Here is a 24,243-nt window from a genome sequence, read left to right on the forward strand (position 1 = left end):
TTTGTTTGTGCAAAAAAAAAAATAAAAATATTTATATTTTCGCACAAACAATTGTTTCCGCTTCAAAATTTGTAGCTGAAAAATAAATTTAATGCCATTCCATTTATCTCACACCTAAACATAAAGTTGAGCACTTTAATGGCAATAACAAAAAGAGCAGCAGCAGAATTGTTTAATTAAATGACTCAAATATTGACTTAAGCGCTAAAAGCTAAAAATGTATACAAAGAGATACTTTTAGTTTCTAAGCAAAATATACAAAAGTCTGAGTAGACGTCAATTAAAAAGAATTGCAAAGTCAATTTAGTGGCACAAAATATTTGCACAACCAAAAGCAATGTAAATTTACAAGCTATTAAGCATAAATATATAATGTATATATATAAACTGGCAATTAAAAATTCTATGGACAACTGTCAACAATTTGATTTGCACGAATTATGACATTTGCATATGTTTCGATATCGAAGACGTGCAAAAATTTATAAATTTAGCAAATTATATTTTATAGTATATATTAAAATATTTATATTAATTTAGACAATGTATATATCTAAAAATACATTGCATGCTAAGTGAAACAAGCACTTAGTACTTTATTTTTGAAACAGCACATGACAAGACAAGTTCGTTGGGGAAATGAACATCAGCTAAAATAGAAAATAGAAAGCAATGCAGGGCGCGCAATGTTTTAATTTCTAAATATAACAACAGCTCTCAAAAATTATTTAACTAAAGCGCAAGGTAAACTGCAAATAATCGAAACAAATTTCCTCTGTGACATCAGCGCCAGCGCTATAGACAAATAGGATATATCTAGCTGTTGAAAAAAAATGATCTCATTGCTTGTTATACAATTTGCAATTTGTTTGTTACAAAAGCAATAAAAGGTTTCAATGCTCGTTTACCTTGTCAACGAGCAAAGTGTGATCATCAATTGTTTTTTTATACACTTTGTTTTTTGATCTAGACGTGTGCCAACTTATGCAATTCATTAACAATAGTTTTTTGTTTTAATTTTAAAGCAATTTGGGTCAAACGGATATTGAGAACACCTACGAAAATAGTTGGAATGATTAAGTACTAAGCGAAATGACAGCTAATTAATGTTTGTTGCTAGCTATATAGCATATAGAAAATACTATATAATTATAGCATACATTTGCTTTTATATATTTAAATTGATATGCTGTGAAAAATGTGCAAAATATTGTGAAATAATAACAAACTTATTTATATTCTTTTATTTAATTTGAGTATATACATTTGCCAAAACCAAAATAAATTTAAATATATAAAAAATGTCTCAAAATATTATGAAATATTAACTAAGCTGCTTAATAATAGAAATTATTAAATTTTCTTGCCGATATAAATTTAAATATATATATTTTTATTTAAACTATGTTGAAAAATTAAATGTCTGTAATTTTCTTTTATTTAATTTGAGCGTTTGCTTTTCCCATTTCCCAAAATAGCTTTAAATTATGTTTTAAAAAACTAAATGATGTGTAAAATGTTTAAAAATATTTAGAAATAATAACTAACTCACTAAGCTGCTTAACTATAGAAATTGTGAATTTTCTTTTATTTAATTTGAGTGAATGCTTGACCAACATAAATTTAAATATATTGTAGCTATGTATATTAAAATTTCAATTTGCTAGCTAAAAATGCTATGGAAAATTCTGTATAATTATAACATTAATTTGCTTTTATTTAGAAAATAGATTTGCATATATATTGAAATTTAAATGGCGTGTAAAAATTTCAAATTTTATAACTAATTTGCGCTTGTTAGCAATAGAAATTGTTAATTTTCTTTTATTTAATTTGAGTGTGTGGCTGCCCAAAATAAATTTAAATATATTCTACCTATATTAAAATTTAAATTTATTAGCTAAAAATTCTGTATAATTATAGCATTAATTTACTTTTATTTAGAAAATTATTTAAATATATATTGAAATTAAAATCAAGTGTAAAATGTTTCAAAATTTAAAACTAACTTGCGCTTGTTAACAATTTGTCTATTTAGTGCTTGGCCAAAATAAATTTAAATATATTGTAGCTACATATATTAAAATTTAAATTTGCTTTCTGTATAATTAGCATTAATTTGCTATTGAAATTTAAATGCGTAAAATGTTTCAAAATTCAAAACTAACTTGCGCTTGTTAGCAATAGAAATTAACAATTTTCTTTTATTTAGTTTGAGTGTATGGCTGCCCAAAATAAATTTGAATATATTGTAGCTATATTAAAATTTAAATTGATTATCTATAAATTTTGTATATTTGGCATTAATTTGACTTTATTTAGAAAAGGTTTTAAATACATATAAATTGAAATTAAAGTGATGTGCAAAATGTTTCAAAATTTCAAACTAACTTGCGCTTGTTAACAATTAAGTTATTTTTAAATTTAGTTTTAGTGCATGGCTGCCCAAAATAGCTTTAAATATATATTAAAATAGCAATAATATGTTTCAAAATATTATGAAATAGCTAACACGCGCCTTTTAACAATAGAGCAAGTGTGTAGTAAATATTTGCGTTTTTCATTGATTGATTAATGGAAATTTTTATTTGGAGCAACGTTGACACTTAATCTCAGTTGGATAAACAACCGAAAACCGAAAACCAAAAGCTGAGCTGGTCAATTGCGGCGGCAATGCTGATAACTGAAACATACAACCTATATCCCGCTCCCACATCTACGCCATTGGCTAAGCAAATAAGCTGGGGAAGATCTGCTGCGATAAGAGGCTGCGTGTAGCTTAGTAGCAACTGGCAGCAGCTACTGTCACTTATTCTCATTTTGATTGCAAGCTGATTAAGATGTCCACGCTGGAAGACGAGGTAACATTTCGCAAACGCAACGAGCATAGCCAAAGCCTGGAGGCGCAATTCAGCAGCGGCTCCATTTTAATCACCGATCATCGCACCTCCAAGTCCAAGAGCCTCGAGCTGCTGGCAGCTGCCAAGGCAGAGCAGCAAATCTGCTCCAATCCCTGCAGCGTTAAAACTCTAAAGCGACGTCTGCCCATACTCAGCTGGCTGCCCAAATATAATGCGAGTGATGCGCTGGGTGATCTCATTGCTGGACTCACAGTGGGTCTCACAGTCATACCACAAGGTCTTGCCTACTCCGGCGTCGTCGGACTGCCCGCTCAGGTATGTCTCACTCTTATTATTTTTCTCACTTATCTTTATCGCTACGACACGCTTTAAGATCTCTAATAAATCAAATGGCACGAATAGTTTACTAAGACGTAAGCAGGCTCTAATAAGCTTTTGTTAGTTGATCTCTCTACGACAGTTGCAGATCATAAAATGTATATAACGACAGATAGTGTCTCTTCCGATTCATACAATTTTGTAAATTTGTGAAATTAATTGCGTGGGCGTCAAGTGCTTGGTATCAAAATTATGTGAGAGGCTGCAGCATAAATTTAGCTGTTAGGAATTTTTTTAAATATTCTAATAAAATAATCTAAAGCGCTTTTTTTTTAAATTTCTTATAAATGTATGTATGTAAAAAACATGAGTCTATATTGTAAGCTAAATCAATTCTGTTACATTATGAGTTTAATTTTTAAATTAAGCATATTTTAATTGCCATCGTAGTTGAATTTCTTCTGTTTCACTTTGAGTTTTGTCAATTTGTGTGGAATAATAAAATTAAAACAATAATAAGAGCATTGCTTATAAAGATATATTGGCATTAAAAAGTTGCCAATACAGAGATTGCATACAAATAGAATTTTGCTTGTGTAGTGAATGTTTATATTAAATATTTACTGTATTTAAATAACAGTTGATCTCAACCCAAGCATCTCTATTATTTATTTTATTTATATAGAATCTTAAACGCTTTAACGTATTTGCTGCTTTATAGATAAAAATGCACATTAACTAACTATGCTAATTTCTCTTTGTCTTTCAAAAATTGATGAAATTATGCATAAAGAAAATTTATTGAGCAAACTTTAAATGCTTCAAGTGCAAACATTAGCTACATAATTCTCAATTTCAACATTTTCTGAAATTTGCTGAAATAAAGAAAATTCATTAAGCAAAATTTTAATGTTTGAACTGCGAACATTTGCTAAAAATTGTAAATTTCAACATTTGCTGAAATTATGCATAATGAAAATTTATAAATTTAAATTTTTTGAAGTGCTAACTTTTGCTAAATAAAAATGCATTGAACTCTACATTTAATTTGCTGGCTTAAGTTAATATAATAAAGCCATTGCTTTGACTAGTGAATTTAAAATTATATAGCTAAATGTTAGATATATAAAAATAATTTAAATGTATATAGCTAAATGTTAGATATATAATTTTAAATTAATAGCGCAAATTAAATAAATGAAATAATAGTGCAAAATAATTTAAAATTTTAGATCTAAATGTTAGATGTGTTAGATATATAATTTTAAATTCATATGCGCTATTATTTTAATTGCAATTAGTTGCGAGAAATATTACATTAGTTATTTTATAGCTGGGATTTAGACTATTTTATATTATTTTATACTCAATTTTTGACTTATATTTTTATATGTAGTACGGCTTATATGGCTCATTTATGGGCTGCTTTGTGTATGTGCTGCTGGGCACCTGCAAGGATTGCACCATTGGCAGCACTGCGGTTGCCTCGCTGATGACCTATCAGTTTGCCAAAGGTTCGTGGCAGCATTCAGTGCTGCTGACCTTCGTCACAGGCATAATAGAGCTCATCATGGCGGTGTTCAAGTTGGGCTGCCTGGTGGAGTTTGTGTCGGGACCAGTGAGCGCAGGATTTACCAGCGCTGTGGCTTTGATTGTGTGCACTTCCCAAATGAAATATATACTGGGTGTGAATAGTGATGGAGCGAGCTTTCTGCAGCGCTGGATAAGCATGTTTAAGGATATAGGCAACATAAAGCCGGCGGACAGTTATTTGGGCTTTGGATGCGTAGCTTTGTTAATAGCAATGCGTAGCTTGGGGCGACTAACTATTGGACCCAAGGAACCAAAGCAGCGTACTAGATATCAACGCATTGTAAATCATTTGATAAGATTTATGGGCATATCACGCAATGCAACTGTTGTGGTTGCCACCACTGTGATGGCCATGAAACTGCAGGCAGCTGGACGCAATCCTTTCAAGCTAACAGGTTATATACCGCCTGGTTTGCCTTCAGTCGCTTGGCCACCATTTTCTATTGAGCCACAGCCTGGTAATGCTACTGCGGGCATTGCGCCTGTGCCTGGCGAGAATTTGCTTGAAATGCTGCAAAGTCTGGGCTCGGGTTTGATTATAGTGCCGCTTATAGCGCTGCTGGAAAACGTTTCGGTTTGCAAAGCTTTTGCCAAGGGCAAGCAAATTGATGTTACACAGGAAATGATTGCCACGGGTGTTGCCAACATTGCCAACTCGCTATTCTGTGGCTATCGCAGCAACAGCGGCTTGGCTCGCTCTGCTATTAACAACGCCAGTGGCTGTCGCACCAGCATGTCCAACTTATATATTGGTTTGGTTGTTGTCCTTGCTTTGAGTTTGCTCACCGAATACTTTTGCTTTATACCCAAAGCTGTGCTAGCCGCCATACTAATCTCAGCTGTCATCTTTCAGCTGCAATATCAGATTATTATGCCCATGTGGCGTGCCAAGCGTAAGTTGCACACTCTAAACTTCGTTGCCCACAATTGCTTAACACTTTTGGATTGCAGGCTCGGATCTTGTGCCTGGCGTGCTCGCATTTATCACCTGCCTGGTGCTGCCCCTGGAAATTGGCATCATGGTAGCCATTGCAGCCAATCAGCTCTATATTCTCTATCATTCAGCGCGTCCCAAGATTACGCTGGAGCAGCTTGAAACGGAACATGGCTTGAAATTCTTGAAAATTACACCCGATCGCTGTCTAATCTTTCCATCTGTGGAGTTTGTGCGCAACATGATCATCAAATCCGGCAGCAAATCCTCACTGCCCGTTGTTATTGACTGCACTTATATATACGCTGCTGACTTTACCGCCGCCAAGGTCATTTCATCCATTGTCCAAGATTTTCAACAGCGTGGCCAAAAGATTATTTTCTTTAATCTCAAACCGAGTGTGGTGAGCATCTTTGAAGGATTGCAAACGCGTCTGGTGCTTTGCTATAATATGTATGCGCTCAATCAGGAACTCAGTGCTGCTGATGGCGACTCTGTCGACTCCTTGGAGCAAATACAAGTTTGTCCTGATGCCACAAGCATTGGCACTTCCAGCACGCTTTCGTTAGCAAAGCACTAAACTGCATTTTATTTAGCATATTTATAATTAATAAAGATTTAAGCAACAGCAATAAATGCGCTATAATTTGATTTGAAATTAATTGCAAATTATACCCAAGTTTGTTGTTTGCCAAGTCATTGACGCCATCTTTGCTGTTTACTCAATTGCGACCTTTTGTTATCTCTTAAAACTGCATGCGCGCTCTCTCTCACTTTTCCCACGCTCAGCTGCGCTGCTTTCTCGCTAAGGCAGCGACGCACGCGTCAAGCCACACACAGCAGCGTTGTGTGTGTGAGGAGCGAACTATGCTCCATGATACAATACAATGATAATACAAGGTAACGGACTGCACTCTTCTTTTTGAGTGTTTGGGTACTTAGCTTCATTCGCAAAAAGGAAGAAGAAGCTAAGTAACCTTAGAGCGCAGTCCGCTACCTACCATGCTATGCTCTTGCTCTGCAGTCGCGCGCTTCACACGCATACAAAAAGAAAAGAGCGAGAGCAGAAAGGCTTTCGGTCTTAGCTAGGCCATGGTAGAATAATGCAAGGTAGCGGACTACGCTCTTAGGTTACTTAGCTTCTTTTTCACTTTTGCTGCTTTCTCGCTGTCGCTCTTTTCGTATTGTATGCGGTGTGAGCGGAAGCGAATGAAGCTAAGTACCCAAACACTCAAAAAGAAGAGTGCAATCCGTTACCTTATATTATTGTATCATGAGCTAGGCGACAGCTTAAGCGTGGGGGTGAGAGTTCAGTTGATAGGCAGAGCTCAAGCTGTGCAGTTCACAGTGGTTGATCGCTGACTAAATTTTTTTTTGCTTATGCAGTCAAGTTATTTGCATTAGCATATATTATATATATATTAATAATTAATATAATTTGTTAAGCATTATTATTCTTTTTTAATTTATAAATTTTTAACAAGTCTTTGTTTATATAAGCGCTAGAAAATCAATTAAAATATATAAAGCTTTTCGGCTTTATTGATTATAAATTAATGCACGTGTCTCATTCGCTGCTGCATGATCAAAATCTATAATTTAATTGAATGGCCTTCGATGAGTAATACAATTGCAACTTGTGTCATTGCCAAAAACAGAAAATTTAACAACTTAACAAGTTGAATATGTAGCCAAACAATTGCCAAAATATTTATAGAAAAAAAAAAGAATATTTCAAAGCACAGCAAAGTGTATAAACATTTGCCATTTAGCAACATTATGTCACTGTCAAATATAAAGAAAAGAGAGTGAAAGAGAGAGAAAGAGAGCGAGGCGCTGTTGCATTTAAAAACTTTGGGCGCCAATGCGAAACGCGGGCAACTGGGTCAAGTTCAAATGACACATTGCTGCAAAATGCTGCAACTTGGCCAAGTGGTGGCACCGCCAATCGATTGACAACTAGACTAGATTAATGACAACTAATCGAAAAGCAGCTTTGCCAAATGTCACATTTGACAAGCAAAAAAAACTTGCTGTGTAATTATTTTTTTTTTTTTTTGTGTGTTAACAATGGCAAAACGTAAAGCTGGCAAGAGAACGAAGACAAGTAAATTGCAAAAATTGCTTACAGATAGCGCTGACTGCGAGCCCAAGCGACCCAGAACCAGAGCAACTACAGCCAAACATAATGCAGTCAAAAAGGAAGCAATTGTTATCAAATCAACAACAAATGTGGCTAAAGTGAAGCAGCAGTTCAGCTACTACGACAATTGGTATGTAATTAAGCCCAGAAGCTGGCCCGGCTTGAAGACACAGCAGCGTCATCGCCTGGACTGGCCTTTGGTCAAGTTGGCCAACGCCGCTGCGCACTTGAAGTTGCCCTCGGAGCGCTGGAGCAGCAAAGTGACGCTTTACAAAGTGCTGCCCGCCATTTTAATGCGACACACCATGACCATCTATACGGGCGATCTGAAGCTGCACAAAATATCCGAACAGGAGCGACACAAATATCAGCCCTCAAGCGTTAGTTTCCAACGTGAAGGTGGCAACAACAAAACTTTGGATCGTCTTGTTGTTTTTAAAAACAAATTCTTTAGCATTCATTTCGATAACAAACCGATTGTGCTGAATGGAGCGCCCGAGGCAATTAGCTCTGTGCAGGATCTCAATAAATTACTAGACATTATAGATAGCATTGATATAACAAACTGCATGGTGGAAGTGCTAAATACTAAATCAAAATAAATGATTATAAACAGTTAATTAAGCTGCTACTCTTTTAAAATAAACAATTGTTTATATGAAAAATGTGAGTGGAGAGCTTCAACAATTGGAGAGTATCAATCTTCTAGATTCTTCAAATTCAATTCAGAATTTTCTTTAATTATTACATAATTATAAACAATTTCCCCAACATTTGCCATCATACACACAATTATTTATATGCAAAATATGCGTGTAGAGTTTCAACAAATGGAGAGTTTATATCTTCTAGCTTTATATAAAGATCCTTCAAATTCAAATCACGATTTTCTTTAATTAATGCAATTTTCCTAACATCTGCCATAAATTAAAATATTTGCACACAATTGTTTATATGCAAAATATCAGTGCAGATTATGAGCAATTGGAGAGTTGCAGAAATTCTTCAAATTCATTTTAGAATTTACTTTAAATATTGCATAATTATAAAACAATATTCTGAGCAACTGTTGTAATTTAACATTTTAAAGTATTCACGTATAAGTAAAATATGCGTGGAGACTTTCAACAATTGTAGAGTTTCTAAGTTTCTATCAAATTCCATTAGAATTTTCATAACTTTGCATAATTATAAAAAAATTCTGTTCACATTTGTTATAATTGAAAACTGTATCAACAATTGGAGAGTTTCTATCTTCTAGCTCTAGGCAAATTTCCTTAAAATTCCCAATAAATTATAAAATAATTTGCTGCACATCTGTCATTCTCGAAAATATTTTAAAGTATGCTCATTATGCTCATTAAGTTTTTGTAGCATTTTCAAATAACTCAATATGAGAATTGCCTGTTTTGATTTATTAACAAAAGCGAAAAATGTAAATAGATTCTTTAGAAAATATTGCTCATAATTGTGTGTTTAGAACATTACGTAGGCTGTCAAAAATGAATATTAGCTTGGCCAGCGCAGCTGTCTGCAAACTGATTCATCAACATGGCCAAGATATATACACTTAGAGAAATTATTTGTGCTTTACTCACCCTGCAGCTGCAATATTGTCATTTGATATTCGGCAAGCTTCTCATCGATATAGTCTTGCGATTGGTTAGCAATAATTTCGGCAGTCGACGGTCCAAATTCCTCCTCATCGTCGTAGATGACATAGGACCTGGGCTGCGGTGGCTCCAAGGGTACGCCGACAAAATCAATTTGATCCTGTGCGTGTTGTCTCGGTTGTGGTGGCAGTGGAGGACCTGCGCCAGGTTGGCGTAGGTATTGAGGCGGCGGAGCCGGCTGCGGATATTGATGCGACAGCGGCGTCTGCCGACTGCTGTACGTAAAGTCCGAGCTCGGAGTTTGGCAAACAATCGGCGACGGCGTTGGCGACAGCTGAAACGAGCTGGTGGGCGCTGCGCCATAGGAGCTCTGATGCTGCAGCGGAGCAGGACGATAGGCACGTGGTGCGCCAGCAGCTGGCGGGCCATAGGAGTAGCTTGGCTGCTCGAACATGGGCCGCGGCTGATATGGAGCTGGTGATTGATTGCCGCCAGGCCATTGAGGACGCGGATGCGGCATGTTATTGTTGTTATTGCTGGGCCGCTGGCCACGCAGCTGCGGCGCCGGCGACATCGCTTGTCCATACGGACGTGGTCCAGAGATTATTGGCGGTGGACTAGGCGCCGTTGTCCAAGGCGAGGGCGGACGATACAGAAACGAGGATGGCGATGCGCTGGCATTTGGCGCACGCGGATTCCAGCCACGCGGTCCATTGCCAAACGGCGGCAACGGTTGCTGCCCAGACATTTTTCACAGCTTTTCACACAGCGTCGGGTGGGGGTGGGAAACGCAGACGTTTAATTTATTACAGCTGACACTATTTTTTTATTTGAATTGTTAACAAGCTGACGGACTGTTGATGGGCACTTCACATTAACATATTATAAACTGCGAGAGTATGGAAAATAAAAAGAAATAATTCAGATTTAATCAGCTGAGCGTCACTACAAATAAATCATGACCTATTCCTAGCGCCTGGTTGTGGGCCAACGGAAGTGGGCTAAATCGACTGTTGCCAATCGAAATTTTAAAACTGGCGCTGACGCCATTCGCTTGCCAATTTCTTTTGTCGCACATACATAAGTATCTCTATACTCGAGTGTTGGAACATATTATTTAATATTTTTGGATTAGCTGGCCTGTCACTGAAATGTTGAAGGTCTTTTGCAGCAAAACAAAAACTAGCATCAGCATATATATTATATATGGCCTGTTTGCATTTATGTCATGAGTACTTTCACTCACAATTAGCGTCTAAAAGTGAAATTTGCACAAATTTCTAGAATATTTGCTCAACTGTTAATTTTAAAAATAATTTTATTTAATGTCCAGCATTCGTCATTGAATTTATGACTGTGTGTGTTTTCCAGCTAAAAATTGCCATTTAAATTCGCACAGTGTAGGCGTTTGCTCTATATAGATCAGTCGGCACACATGTCCGATTCCCTCTGCTTACGCAGGGAATATATTCTCTTGTGCAGACTTTTCACTTTTGTGGCTAGAATTCGACAAAAATAGAAATGAACTCAGTTCGTTAAACTTTCGGCATGGGAAAAATCATGCTGAGAAGATGCCATTGCCGAGCTCCGAGCTGCGAGCTCCGAGCTGCGAGCCCCGAGCTCCGAGTGAGTGCAGCAGTATGTTTCGATTTTATTTTCAGTTTCTGCAGTTTGCCTATATACACACATATAGCGTAACTATAGCCCATTTATATATATATAGAAAATGAGCCCACTTTTAATTGTCGCCCAATTAATTAGTCTTTTTGAATAAAGTAACATTATTTTTGAAATGCACACGTTGCTCAAATATATTTTTGCTTGAGTGCAAAACGTTTTTGCGCCACGTTTTTATTTTGCGATTATGTAATCTAAATTTTTCAATTTTAGGCGCAAGCAACTTAACTAACCATTTAGTGAACGAAACACGTTTTCGAACTAATATTTGTCACACAAATCACAAAAATCAGCTTCAATACAACTTAGGAACAATTGCAATTTAAACTTTTTTATATGCACGCGTATACACACACATATATACACGCATATATATGTATATATAGATATATTATGGCAGCTGTCAGAAGACTGTGCTGTGAAAAACTTTTTTTTTTTTATATATTGTTGAGGAAAAACCGAGAACAACACTCGACGAGACGAGCACGAAACACTAACTGAATCAACGGTCCAAGCATTCGACAAGCACAAGGAGGCAAATCGCATCACAGCGGCGATCATTCGATTTTGAGTGTGTGGAGGGGAGCAGAAAATTGTGGGGAAACTCTCTCACAACGCGAGCGCATCTTTTGGCTAAGCAAATACACTCACCGAATTTTCCATTTGTGCCCCGAGCACTTTGCGCGTTTGTCTGTTTTTCGCTGTTTTCTGTTTACATCGCTGCTTCTAAACAACATCAGAATCAGCGTGGGCAGCAAAGCGACGAATAAGTTGGCGCGTCGCCGGCCGGCAATTCCCGTTACTTTTCCCATGATCAGCATATGAGACAACTGCGTAGTAAATTTAATTCAATTTATACAAAACCATTGTAAACTGTTTTTACTTACCTTTGCTCATTGCATTAACTAACTTGGATGTTTAATTATTTGTTTGTTTTACATAAAAACCACAATGCACAAATAGCGGCGTTGCTTGTCCTAGCTTGCAAAGCAATTTTTCCACAGCGTTTTGGCAGCGTTTTTATATTTTTATATGTTTTTACACATATATAATCTACAAAGTATCTAAATTTTGCAATCATATTGCATTAATAATACACTAAATGCAAATTTTCACTACAAGCACTTGTTAATAAGAATGCCGGCAAAATAAAAGAGGGAAATTATCGTACTGCAGCAATCGTTGATCAGCAAAAGCAATATATCGAATTTCGATAACATTTGCTAGTCAAATAAATTCAACAACGGTTTTTTTATATACTAAATGATATTAACTGTTAATTTTTAACATATTTTAATTGTTTACTTTAGTATTATTGGTAAGCTTGAACTAAAATACAAATGCGCAAGAGCTGCCAACTTAGCATAAAATAATGTAAGCAGTCTGTTAAGTCAAGCAGCTTCTGTTAGCGAGCAATAGATTTGTGTATTGGGCGCAACTGGCACAAAACTAAGCTAACAAATTAGTTTATTATTTAGTTACGCTTTATAAGTTTCCTTCTACTAAATAATAGCAATTACTCGTTGAGAGCTTAGTCAACTATAATGTAAACAGTTCCATTGTTGCATTGTTCTTCTTAGCGCACAAGTATTTAAAATCAAACAGCTTTTGTAAGCGTACGGCAGTCAACTTCTGTTAGTAATTTAAATTTTGAGCGCTAAGCGTCCATCGTGCTGAAATATGTTAATAACTTAAAGAAAACACGTGTTTTTTTGTATTTTTATTTTATTATTTGTATTGAACACACAAACTGCTTAAAGACTTTATTAATGTATATCGATATCGATTTATTGCATTGTATTTCACTTTATTTTTAAACGTTTGCTTGTCTGTTACTGTCATGTTATTGAACAGATTGATTGCATTAACTGCATAGCTTACTAACTAATTAATAGTTTAAAATAAGATATTGTTTGCTATTTCTGTTGCTGGGATTTCTGTAAAACATATTTAAAGTCTACATGTTTGTTATTTCATTTGTTTACTTTCGATTGGCAACCATATTGAATTAAATGCAATTTATAATAACTATACGGGTTCAGTAGATTGTTTAACTATTGCAGTTTATGTGTGTGTGTGTGTGTGTGCTGAATAAGCGCATTTGCTAGCATTTAATATTTGTAAATATATTCATCTATATATGAATGTATACATAATTTTATTTATTGTAGTATGTATTGCATTTTAGCATTTAGGTAATTGTTTAATAAATTGCATTGCTTAAACATGGTTAGTTGGCTTTGTTGTACGACTTTCTATATATTTTTAAATACATTTTGTTGTGACGCGCAAAAACAGTTTTTATAATTACAAAAATATATTTCATTTTGTTGTTGTTGCTGTTTGTTTGTTTGTTGTTTGAAACTTAAATACTAATACCGTAAACAAATACAACACAATAATGGTTTATTTTTGTTTTTTATATGAAACGTTTTACTTATTTCAATATAAAAGGTACGAAAGGCGCGACAAATTTCGCAAACGAATTCCAAGAATTCCACGAAATTTGCACTAAAAATTGACTTAAGTGTGAGAAGATGAACGCAAAAATTCAAATGAACAAGAAGTGCCACGAAAAAGTCTTAAGAGTCTACATTTCTAAAGATTTGCGTGTTATTTAATTTTATATTTTATGTTAGCATAATAGGAAAACTTGAATCGAAAGCGGCAACTAGTACGAGTAACTGTATTTGTGTTAGAATGCATTTCATTAGCTGCTAAAAATTACTAAAACTAAAATAAGTTGCAAGTGTAGTGTCCAAGTGGGTGGAGCTAGTGGAGTGGAGTCCACTATTCGGCACGACAAAGCAGCGAGGCGAAGCGAAAGAGACGCAACCAACTAAAGAGCTTCGACTCTATGAGATTCTCCTCAGCCGTTGAGGTGGTCATCGAGACGCGCGATGAATTGGATGATTTACTGCTGCGCTTCTGCTGCATTATCCTGGGCGAGCTCATTTTCATAATCGAGTAAGTCGTCTTGACGGCTGGTTGGGCGCACGCCGCAACTGGGCGTGGCAACGTTGGCACTAGCGAAAGAAAAGCTGAACGCACAAGCTGTAAATAGAAAACAAAATGTGCGGATTAGCATGAGTTGAGTGTAGTTCTCTATACAAGAGAGTGCTTGAGCACAAGTGTCACTCAGCGTAAACAAGAGCGGAGCTCGAAGCTGCTTGACATTTGAACAAAAAGCCCTTGGCTTAACTGCTTACAGCCCACCCCCCCTTGCCACAACTATAACCTTGTATGCTGGCCCCAAAAAACTGAGCATGACATGCTCCAGTTTCAGCCCAATAACCACTGCTGGGCAGTAAAAAGTGCTGCGACTACGAAAAACTTAACGCTTCAATACATTGACAGCTGCTTTTGTATCTAGATACATATGTAGCTGTATCTAGTTTTAATGATTGCCTTAATTGAGTGTAATCCTGCACTACAGCGTGCTACGTCATTTGCAATTATGTAACCCCCCATCTCATGCACGCCACTGTCAATGCAAACAAATTAATTTCAATTCCCATTTAAGTTTTACAATCTCAGCGCTCAGCGCTCAGCGACTTTTGTTGTTATGTCGACGACAACGCGCGACAACTGACAGCGTTGAAAACTGACAACAACAATATCGTATATAGACCTATATGTGTCATGCTGCAACAACAAATGCAACAGCTGTACTGTGTGTAGACCACGCGACAAGCTTTTTATTTATTTTTTTTTTCAGTTTCCAAGCAAAAGAACATATTCAAATAATAAGCATTAATTCTACTTATGTTTGTTTGCTTGCGTTGTTCTTTTTTTTCTGTAGTCATTTGCAAGTTTAGCTATGCGTGCGCTACTTTTAAATATTATGGGCATATGAGTTGTAAATAATTAAATAAACATACAAATTTTAAGCTGCTTACAATGTAATGCTTGCATATGCAAGTTATCGATACTATCGATAGGCTATAAGCAGCTTTTATAGCATAAAATAAATATATAAAGCTAAAACTTGTGCCAGCAAAGTTGATTTTTATATAAAGCACCAAATTTAAGACTTAAACGATACTATCGTTAACTAATTATTGTAATTGGCTATAACAGCTTAGACATTAAGCAGCAATGTTAATTTATATATAAAGCTATGCATTTAAGACATAAACAAACTTATTATCGATACTATCGATAGCGCAAAGTTTGTTAAAAAGCGTTCATAGCATAAAATATGCGTAGAAACATAATAACTTTGCCAGCTACTAACGATATATAAATAAATAAACATATTTGCTTAAATATTTCATGTTAGATGTGCTGCTATTTACAAGCTCGAATGCATATACATTTAATACATTCATTAACTTTTAACATTGCTAAGCTAATAAATTTATTTATATTATATAGCTAAATGCAATTTCAATTTAAATTTTCTTTAGAATTGAATTTATTCATGACATGGCTGACTGCGGCGCTCTAGACTCCTAGACACTGTTTGCTGCAAGCAAATGAAATAAATATTTGCAAGAGAGAAGCGCAAATTGATAATTGAATTTGGCACGAGGCGGGCGCAGAGACTGAGAGAATGACAAACTGCAGCTGCTGCTGCTGCTGCTGCTGGGCTGACTGACTGCCAAATGGGTCAATGTGATGAGCGGGCCAAGCCAATTGTAGATAACAGCAGCTAGAGCTTGTGCTCACTTTAATGTTCAACACTAGAGTTCACGCTTAGGCTGTTTAATCATTGAAAATGCGACACATTTTGAGCATAAATTGTGTTTTGGAGGCGCCTCCGCTGCGCTGTGTCGCACTTAATTTCAACTTCAATGTCGTCGCCAGCTACATAGCTGGCATAGCTCGTTCTTTTAATTAAAGGGCAATAAAAACATCACGTATACGCCCCGCTGCCAGCGGCAATGTAATAAAACAAATGTACGCCCACGCAAAAGGCTGAGCGCAAAGCTCAATCATTTGCCTTGCCACGCGGTGCGGCAAATGGAAATGGCAGCAGCGACAAAGTGTCAACCAATCGTGCTGGCGTTTTGAGGGGTGGGGGGAGGGGGCAACACAGCGTGGGCCGCAGCAGCAGCAGCAGCAGCTGCATCAAAAATATTAAAGCGCAACACGAAACCGTCGAAAAAAAAAGGAATTTCCCATTCCAAGTCTTGTTGTAAAAGTAACGGCAAACTGACTGATGAATGTGCAGCCAAAGAACAAAATTCAAATGAAAAATTATTGTGCATCGAGGATAAAATACCTTAGCTAAGCTAAGCTAAGCTAAGCAATGAATAACAGCAAACGAAATGTGCAGACATTTGACTTAAATGTGTAAAAAAATTCCTTTGAAGTTCTTGAAATAAATATAAAAGTGCTTGACATAAATATAGAAATATAGAAAATTATGTAGCGTCTTATTTCTAGACAGTATTTAAATCTTTATATACAAAATACATCAAACTAATGCTGACTTAGTTAAGGCAACTTTATTTAAATTTAAACTTGAACTTCATTTCCATTTGATTTTTCACTTAGCTCTAATTGTTTATGGACTCCAATCTTCTGTTTTATATTTATTACATTTTTATCATTACCATATAAAAAAATACAATATCTATTAAGCTAAGGCGGCTTTATTTTAATTTAGTAAAATAATTAAAGTGTCAACTTAATTTCCAGTTGGTTTTCGAGTTTTGCTTTAATTGCTTATAGACTCTATTGTTTATTTATATATTTATTTGAATAAATCAATATATTTAAGTCCCTATAATATAAATAAATACAATACTTCATAAGGCAAGAGCGACTTTATTAAAATTTAAACTTGTAAAGATAAAAAGTGCTAACTTAATTTGATTTTCCAGTTTGGTTATGGATTTATTATTATGCAGCAATTATTATAGACTATCCATATCTTTGTTTATATATATTTTTTATTGTATTATTATCATTATAATATAAAAAACTACAATGTTTAATAAGCTAAGGCGGCTTTATTTTAATATAAACTTGCTTAGTAAAGCAATTAAAGTGGCAACATAATTTCCATTTGATTTTCCAGTTAAGTGCTAATTGCTTATAGACTCTATTGTTTATTTATAAATTTTTCTGAATTTTTTTGAATTAATATATATTTTTAAATGCTAATAATATAAAAAATACAATACTTAATAAGGCAAAACTTGCATTGTAAAGAAATTAAAGTGCTAACTTAATTGCCATTTGATTTTACTGTTTACCTCATAGACTTTAATCTTTATTTATATATTTTTTAACATTATAATATAAAAAAATACAAAGCTAAGGCGGCTTTATTTAAATAAACTTGCTGCATAGTAAAGAAATTAAAGTGATTTTCCAGCTTAGCTCTAATTGGCTATGCGGCGCTAATCTTTATTTATATATTTATATTTATTTTGTATTAATTAACTATATTGTTATGCAGCTTTAATTTAATAGCAGCTGCTTAGCATGAAATAAATGCATAGTGCTTATATATTTAGTAGAAAAATGCATTAGTTGGTGCTTATCAAAGTTGTGTCTGTTGAAGCGCATCACACACACATACATAGAAAGCAACGCTGTCATATGCAATGCATAACATCCGTCTTAATGAGGCTTCAATATCACTTGTCAAATGCGCTTTGTTGTTGCTATAAGTCAACAATTGCCTGAGCGATACGCACTTATAGATAAATGTAGACATAACTATAGCTAATTGGGTCAGCTGGGGCAGAGCTAAACTTGAGCGCCTTGAGCGCAGCTTATTCTCAGACGACAGCCCACAGTCTAAAGCAAAAATCTGTTGCCACATGAGCTCATTGGAATGACATCAGAGCGTAGCAGTTAGCAGTTCAACTTGGGCAATCGACTGGCTATAAATATTTACAGCTTACAGCGTTAAAAAACAAAACGCAGCAAAGTTCAAAGCTACAAAGTTAAACGAAATGTGGAAAACCGCATTAATATGCAAAGCAATGCTAATTTTTATTATAAATACATGTGGCTGCTGTTGTTGCTGTTGCAACTGTAAAGCGACTGCGAAAAGTCACACAACAGCTGCAACAAAATGTTGCTGCTGCTGCCCCAGAACGTCGCTCAAGCAGCGCGTCTCAGTTTAGATTCCGAAAAACCGCAACAGCGCACAAGTGGCCCTAAGGTTTGCCCCCAGTCCCAGTGCCTGCGACCTCTCAGTCGGCGCATCATTTTCCCAGCAGTTGTAACAGTCTAGTTAACTTGCAACTGCAACATTACTTACATTGCTTTGTTAGCCAGTTGCTGCTGCTGCTGCCGCTGCTGCTGCTTGTTGACTGACTGACTTTCGAAACGTGTGTTGTGTGTCATGTAAATTAACCGAATAACAAAAACAACTGCTTGTTGCATTAACTGTCTTATAGTTAGAACAAACAGTAAACGCCGACAGTCTGAGAAAAACAAATAACAAAAGCCCAGATCAAGACACAGATGTTAGCCCCAGCACTTGAGAGAGAAAAATTTATCCTAAGAAAACTCTGCACATTGTTTACTCGCCAAGCAAACATGTCATTAAATATTAGCTATTCTTATTATTGCTACAAACATTTGTTTGTTTAAGCAAGTAAATATTGTTGTACAAATACTTAGCAATCACATTGTATATACAAAATATTATGCTATGCCTATAGTATCGAATTTAAAACATTTGCTTGTTGCTTGCAAAGAAAATTAAGCAATAAATTCAAACATTTTGTGAACTGAGCTGCAGCTAAAATTATTTATAGTAAGTTTTTATTAATATTAAAATAACGAAAGGCGTTTTTAACATAGTAAACTTGTAATTATAAACAATGAAGAATTTAATCTCAGCTTAGTTGTCAGAAAAATCGAAATTCGAATTCGAAAATTGCTAAGTAAAGCAAAATTATATTTAAAACAAGTTCAAAGCTAAATAAACGAGCATTTATTGCTTACGATTAATATTTGTATTTATTTTAACTTTAATTCGAATTTAAAATTATTAAGTAATTTATATTTAAAGCCAATTCAAAGCTAATTAAACAAGCATTGAGCATTTGTTGCTAACGATTAATATTTATATTTATTTTAACTTTAACTGCGAACTTGAATTTAAAATTATTAAGCCAGTTAAATTTAAAACAAATTCAAAGCTAAATAAACAAGCAAACGATTAATATTTCTATATTATTAAAATTAATTGCGAGTTATATTTAATTTTTTAGTTATATTTATATTTAAAACAAATTCAAAGCTAAATAAACGAGCATTAAGCATTTGTTGCTTACTCTTATTTATTTCAACTTTAATTATTTGTGTTTTAAAATGCGCACATTTAGCTTTTAAATTGTTTAGCGCAGTTTTATGGCTTTAGCACATTACATTTGGCGATTTGAATAATTGCTTTCTAAATCTGAGCACGTTTGTATATTTATGTTTATAATCACAGCTGGCTATGGCCAAAACAAAGCGAAGAATCTATGGCTACATTTGCAGTAATATCCTAAAGACATTTACACACACACACACAAGTGTATACATTTCCTGTAAATATTACGCATACGCAGCGTGAAAACTACAAATGCAAATATTTAATCATTGTTGCGCATGAACCAAACAAAGCAGCAAAACCAATAAACAATTGGTCAAAAGCAATATGCGGCTGTGGCCAGAAGTTAAAGAAATTGCGCTGCCTCATTAGTTAGTTATGCCCCCACCCCCCGCTCATTCGTGGTCACTTTGCATTAACGGCACTTCACAGCGTGGGGTCAATAGTTGGGGCTTGCATAATTATGGGAAAATACGTTGATAAGAAGGTAGCGCTAAGGGCGACGCGACTAATGGGGCAGCGCATTTGTTAAACAATTTTCAGCATCATTTATAGCTCGTAAAACGGCGACGAAAGCGCAGACGTGTCTTCAATTAATTTGAAAAACAAAAAGAAATAAAATAAAAACAAATAAAAATCCAATTGAAGTGGCCCATGGCTCAACACTTGTGCCTTGGGCTTTGTTTTATGTTGATTTGTTGGCCTTTTCTTTTGTAAATAAAGATGACTTTTCTTTTTTGGGGCTGAGCTGTGTGTGTGTGTGTGGTCGGGCACACCTTTGCATATAGCATAAACGCTGCTTGACCTTTGACTTATTGATTTACAATTTTAGTTTACATTTAATAATGCTGCAGCTTATCAGCTCGAAATTCTTTTGCGCTTTGCCTTTTTATAGTTATTTGGGCCACAAATATTGATTTCCTGCTTCCCTACTTTGCTGCAGCGATAAGGGCACGATAAGCAAGCCAAGTTGCTGCCACATGTGTCCCAAATGCTTTTTTATTTCGAAGCCCAAGTGCATTTAACGTTATGATAAAGATTTGACCCAGTTACGTTACACTTAAACATTTTACAGCAAACAGCAATTTAGCATTTAATTGAATTGATGAACCGTCGTCGTTGACGTCGTCGCTCTCAATGAATATTAATTATACAAAGTTATTAATAAAGCAACAGTTGTGCCAATTTATGACACTATATAGCGCTATATAAAGTAGTTAACGTAGCTATTAAATTATGCTATATTATATATAATAGATTATGCCGCCTTGACTTCAATAAACTCTCAAAGATTGTTGCTAATCCCCCAGCGACTTCATAAAAATGCCATTTAACTAGATTATATATGAGCAACAATTGCGCCAGCAATTCATATATAACTTTTGTTATGCCCCCAAAGAGAGTGAGAGAGCACTCTAGTGAACACGTGCCCCGCAGGATAATAATGACTGTTCAGCTGCTCCATTCATGCCACATAGCCAGCATTTATTAAGTAAATGCGAGCAGGCCCCAAACTCCAAAAAAAATATATTTGTGGGTGTGAGTGTGGCCATAAAAACAAATGAGATGCGAGTCGAGATTTACGCTTGAGTGGAAACGCAAAATAAATGCTGGCCTGATTACGTAAAATGCGTAGAACCCACACTCACACACACACACACACACACATAAGCTTAGAAAGCCACTTGGTAGTGGATTTTCAAGGACACACAACGCAACAAGGACGCATTTGATATATAGCCAGGCCTGGGCCCCCATTACACAACACTGTATACTGGACACTTACCGTTATAAATTTGGCAGTTGGCCTAGCAGCACTTTTTTGTATTGTCAAGCCTTAGTAAGCCTCGTCGCACAGCTGTCAGTTCAGTCAATTATTTCGGCAATTGAGTGTAGAGCACACAGATCGTTGTTGTAAAGGCGCTGCTAATAAATTTTTTTTTCGTTCAATTGTTGAAAATCGTCAGAGAACTTGTTATGGTTTTTCCTACTTCAAAAATTCACACGACAACGCGCAAACAACAAACTAACCAACCGAACCGCAACGCACTGCTCTGCTCTGAGTACCAGAAACGAATAACAAACGCGCAAAAGAAAATCTAGCAAACGAACTTGGGAGCCCACAAAACGCATTCAGCGACAGCGACGCCAGCAGCGAAGAGAGCAAGCGCGCGTGTGTGTGAGAGCGACAAACTTGCAATAGTGGGTGAACATAGTGAGAGCAGCATAACAATTTGAGAGAGTAGTCAGGTAAGTTTTGAATGACTGCAGCCCACGCGCTGCAGCGTTGCAGTCGACAGCAACAACAACAGCAAAACAAAAACAGTTATAAATTGATGCATATCATTTGATAAACAGTATTTTTTAGCAATTTTTCATTCACATTTCCCACGTACTGCAAATGTCAGGCCGCAGCTCTCTCGCTCGCTCTCTCTTGCGTTTCACACTCTCTGTGTATGCAAGTCTTGGGGGGGGAAATTATTTGACTAAAGCATAACAAGCAAAGCCAACTAAATAACAGTGACGCTAGCGTTGACGCTGACGCTGCTGCTGCTGCTGCTAGCTTATGTAACTCGTAGCGTTTGTCGTTGTCTTCGTCTCAAACATTGAAGGGCAGTCAGCGACCTCGTTCTAGAAAAACGCAACAACAACAACAGCAGCAGCAGCAGCAGCAGCATAAACATTCTGTTACATACAATGAGAGAAAAAATAAATGTAGGGTTTTCCTTTTCTTATTTTCTTTAGGCTAACAGCAGGCTATGTGCTAGCTGTGGGGTTGGGGACATCAAAGCCCCAACAGCGAAATTGCGCAACAGCCACAAAAGCATCCCATTGGACACGTGAGCAGTGCAAATGTGTTTTCATTTTTAGCCTGCATACATATGTATGTATGTATGTGTGTGTGTGTATTTTATAACAATGTCACAACGACCTAATTTTTTGTTGACTAACTTTTTATAGACTGCCGCAGCAATGCATCTCGCAAAACAATAATGCCCTGCACCCCCCGCCCCCACTCCACTCTAGCATTGACTAAACAAATGTTAGCCCAAGCGTAATTCAATTCTGCAAGCCATTTATTTATAGCGGTCAATGGGGTCGGAGTCGGCTGCTGACCACAAAAAGTGCGCCATAGGGCAAATAAGATTTATAGCTACCACAAAATTGTTGCGACTTGGGTAAGGGTAGCATAGCAAACACCTGATGCGAAAGCTGCTCGAGTGCACTTGGGAGCTTGTAGTCCCCAACCCCAACCCCAACGCCACTTCCTTGGCATCTGTTTTTGTCGTTTGGAGCTACAAAACATGCGTAGAATGCGTTTTAATTGAAAGGAAATGTTCAAAGCAAATGTTTTTGGTAAAGCAAGAGCTGCTAATTGAATTATACACACACACACACACACACAGAGCTGTAAACGTGCATGTGTGTGTTTTGCCGTTTACTTTTACCATTAGTCGTGCACTATGCTTTCAGTATTTATTCCATTTTTATTGCCTGACCTAATTTTTGTGCGACACGAGTGCATACATATTGCCATCTTTGTCTCATTTGCCTGTCGTCTGTGTGCATGTGTGTGCAGCGCAGAAAAGTTACAGAGCAATACAGCCAAATGCTAAAGAGAGTGAGAGTGCAAGAGTGTCATCATGAACGTTGAGCTTTGGTTTACATTGCACTCCAGCCATTCTAATTAATAAATGCTCATGTTGACAAATGCCAATTTTTTACTTAAATATTTTATACTAATTGATTTGTGCGCTAGTTGTTAATGCGCATTCGTCAAGAATATATGAAAATAAGAATTTCTAGTTATGACGGCAGAATCTATTTTTGCCTGTGAGTGATTGCAATTAGCCACGTTTCTCACATTTGCCTAGCACGCACGTAACTAACAACGACCCACATTCGCAACCACCACCACCACTTGTGGTACACTCCCAGCGTGGCCATAAAATTGGCAGACTGCGTGGCTGGCTGACATCGGGCTAACATCAGGCAAACGAAACGAGAGAGCAAGCATTATTGCTGTCTCGCTTGTGCGTGTCAGCAATGTCCTTGGGGCGTGAGCTGAAGGCCACAGGACATGAACGAATATTCATTTTCTTCTTTGTAGCCCACTATCGTTTATCAAAATGGGAGCCGATGCGGAAAATGGCAAGAAAATCTTTGTTCAAAAATGCGCTCAATGCCACACATATGAATCTGGTGGCAAGCACAAGCAGGGTCCCAATTTGGCCGGAATCGTTGGACGCAAGTGCGGCACTGCCGCTGGCTACAAGTATACCGATGCCAATGTGAACAAGGGCGTTACTTGGACCGATGCTAATTTAGATACGTATCTGGCAGATCCAAAGAAATTTATACCCGGCACCAAAATGGTGTTCCCTGGACTGAAAAAGGCCGAAGATCGCGCTGATTTGATTGCATTCCTCAAGAAGAACAAATAACTCACAAACAATACAATTATTTCTAGCAAGCAGCAATTTAATTTTGATTTAACGTTGAAATTTTACCAATAGAATATTAGAGCAATAAATTACCGAACAGCAATTATTCTCATTTTATTTAATAAAAGCATTAGCACACCAGTTTTACAACATTTAAATGTTCTTTTAAAATTTAACAGTCATGGCGCCAAATCATTTTACATAACTCAAAGTGGCACTCTTATTTAACAGCTTGCTAGCTCTGTGAATGTTCCCGCTGTTTTAACATTAGCAACTGTTAACTTTAATTATATACAAAATTCTTGAAAATCTTTAAATGTCCATATTTTCTTAACGGTGAGAGATAGCTTAAATACGATTTAATTTATA

At 36.1% G+C, this 24,243-nt stretch overlaps 4 protein-coding genes across 4 annotated transcripts; 2 read left to right on the top strand and 2 right to left on the bottom strand.

Moving 5' to 3' along the window:
* The first annotated feature begins 2,840 nt into the window (after nucleotides 1–2,840).
* Nucleotides 2,841–6,327, top strand: LOC108596119 (sodium-independent sulfate anion transporter). The gene is made up of 3 exons (XM_017981566.1): nucleotides 2,841–3,176; nucleotides 4,576–5,665; nucleotides 5,724–6,327. Exons 1-3 carry the CDS (start codon nucleotides 2,841–2,843, stop codon nucleotides 6,284–6,286), a joined length of 1,989 nt encoding a protein of 662 aa, XP_017837055.1. The 3' UTR covers nucleotides 6,287–6,327.
* A 3,112-nt stretch (nucleotides 6,328–9,439) lies between these two features.
* LOC117135053 (leucine-rich repeat extensin-like protein 5) lies at nucleotides 9,440–10,210 on the bottom strand. Its single transcript, XM_033294947.1, has one exon. It carries the CDS (start codon nucleotides 10,208–10,210, stop codon nucleotides 9,440–9,442), a length of 771 nt encoding a protein of 256 aa, XP_033150838.1.
* A 3,094-nt stretch (nucleotides 10,211–13,304) lies between these two features.
* On the bottom strand, nucleotides 13,305–21,304 carry LOC108594270. Its single transcript, XM_017979402.1, has 2 exons — nucleotides 21,216–21,304; nucleotides 13,305–14,193 (listed from the first exon to the last, which is right to left on the bottom strand). The coding sequence occupies exon 2, from the start codon at nucleotides 14,098–14,100 to the stop codon at nucleotides 13,930–13,932; it is 171 nt and encodes a 56-aa protein (XP_017834891.1). The 5' UTR covers nucleotides 14,101–14,193; nucleotides 21,216–21,304; the 3' UTR covers nucleotides 13,305–13,929.
* On the top strand, nucleotides 21,229–23,977 carry LOC108594269 (cytochrome c-1). The gene is made up of 2 exons (XM_017979401.1): nucleotides 21,229–21,679; nucleotides 23,541–23,977. Exon 2 carries the CDS (start codon nucleotides 23,560–23,562, stop codon nucleotides 23,872–23,874), a length of 315 nt encoding a protein of 104 aa, XP_017834890.1. The 5' UTR covers nucleotides 21,229–21,679; nucleotides 23,541–23,559; the 3' UTR covers nucleotides 23,875–23,977.
* The last annotated feature ends 266 nt before the right edge of the window (nucleotides 23,978–24,243 follow it).

This window comes from Drosophila busckii, chromosome 2L (genome assembly GCF_011750605.1).
Source record: "Drosophila busckii strain San Diego stock center, stock number 13000-0081.31 chromosome 2L, ASM1175060v1, whole genome shotgun sequence".
NCBI lineage: Eukaryota > Metazoa > Arthropoda > Insecta > Diptera > Drosophilidae > Drosophila > Drosophila busckii.

Excerpts from the sequence above, each read along its gene's own strand:
- LOC108596119 (XM_017981566.1), top strand. The coding sequence starts at position 2,841 with ATGTCCACGCTGGAAGACGAGGTAACATTTCGCAAACGCAACGAGCAT. Across the intron at positions 3,177-4,575 it reads TCGTCGGACTGCCCGCTCAG|TACGGCTTATATGGCTCATT; the intron begins GTATGTCTCACT and ends TTTTATATGTAG. Across the intron at positions 5,666-5,723 it reads GCCCATGTGGCGTGCCAAGC|GCTCGGATCTTGTGCCTGGC; the intron begins GTAAGTTGCACA and ends TTTGGATTGCAG.
- LOC117135053 (XM_033294947.1), bottom strand. The coding sequence starts at position 10,210 with ATGTCTGGGCAGCAACCGTTGCCGCCGTTTGGCAATGGACCGCGTGGC.
- LOC108594270 (XM_017979402.1), bottom strand. The coding sequence starts at position 14,100 with ATGAAAATGAGCTCGCCCAGGATAATGCAGCAGAAGCGCAGCAGTAAA.
- LOC108594269 (XM_017979401.1), top strand. The coding sequence starts at position 23,560 with ATGGGAGCCGATGCGGAAAATGGCAAGAAAATCTTTGTTCAAAAATGC.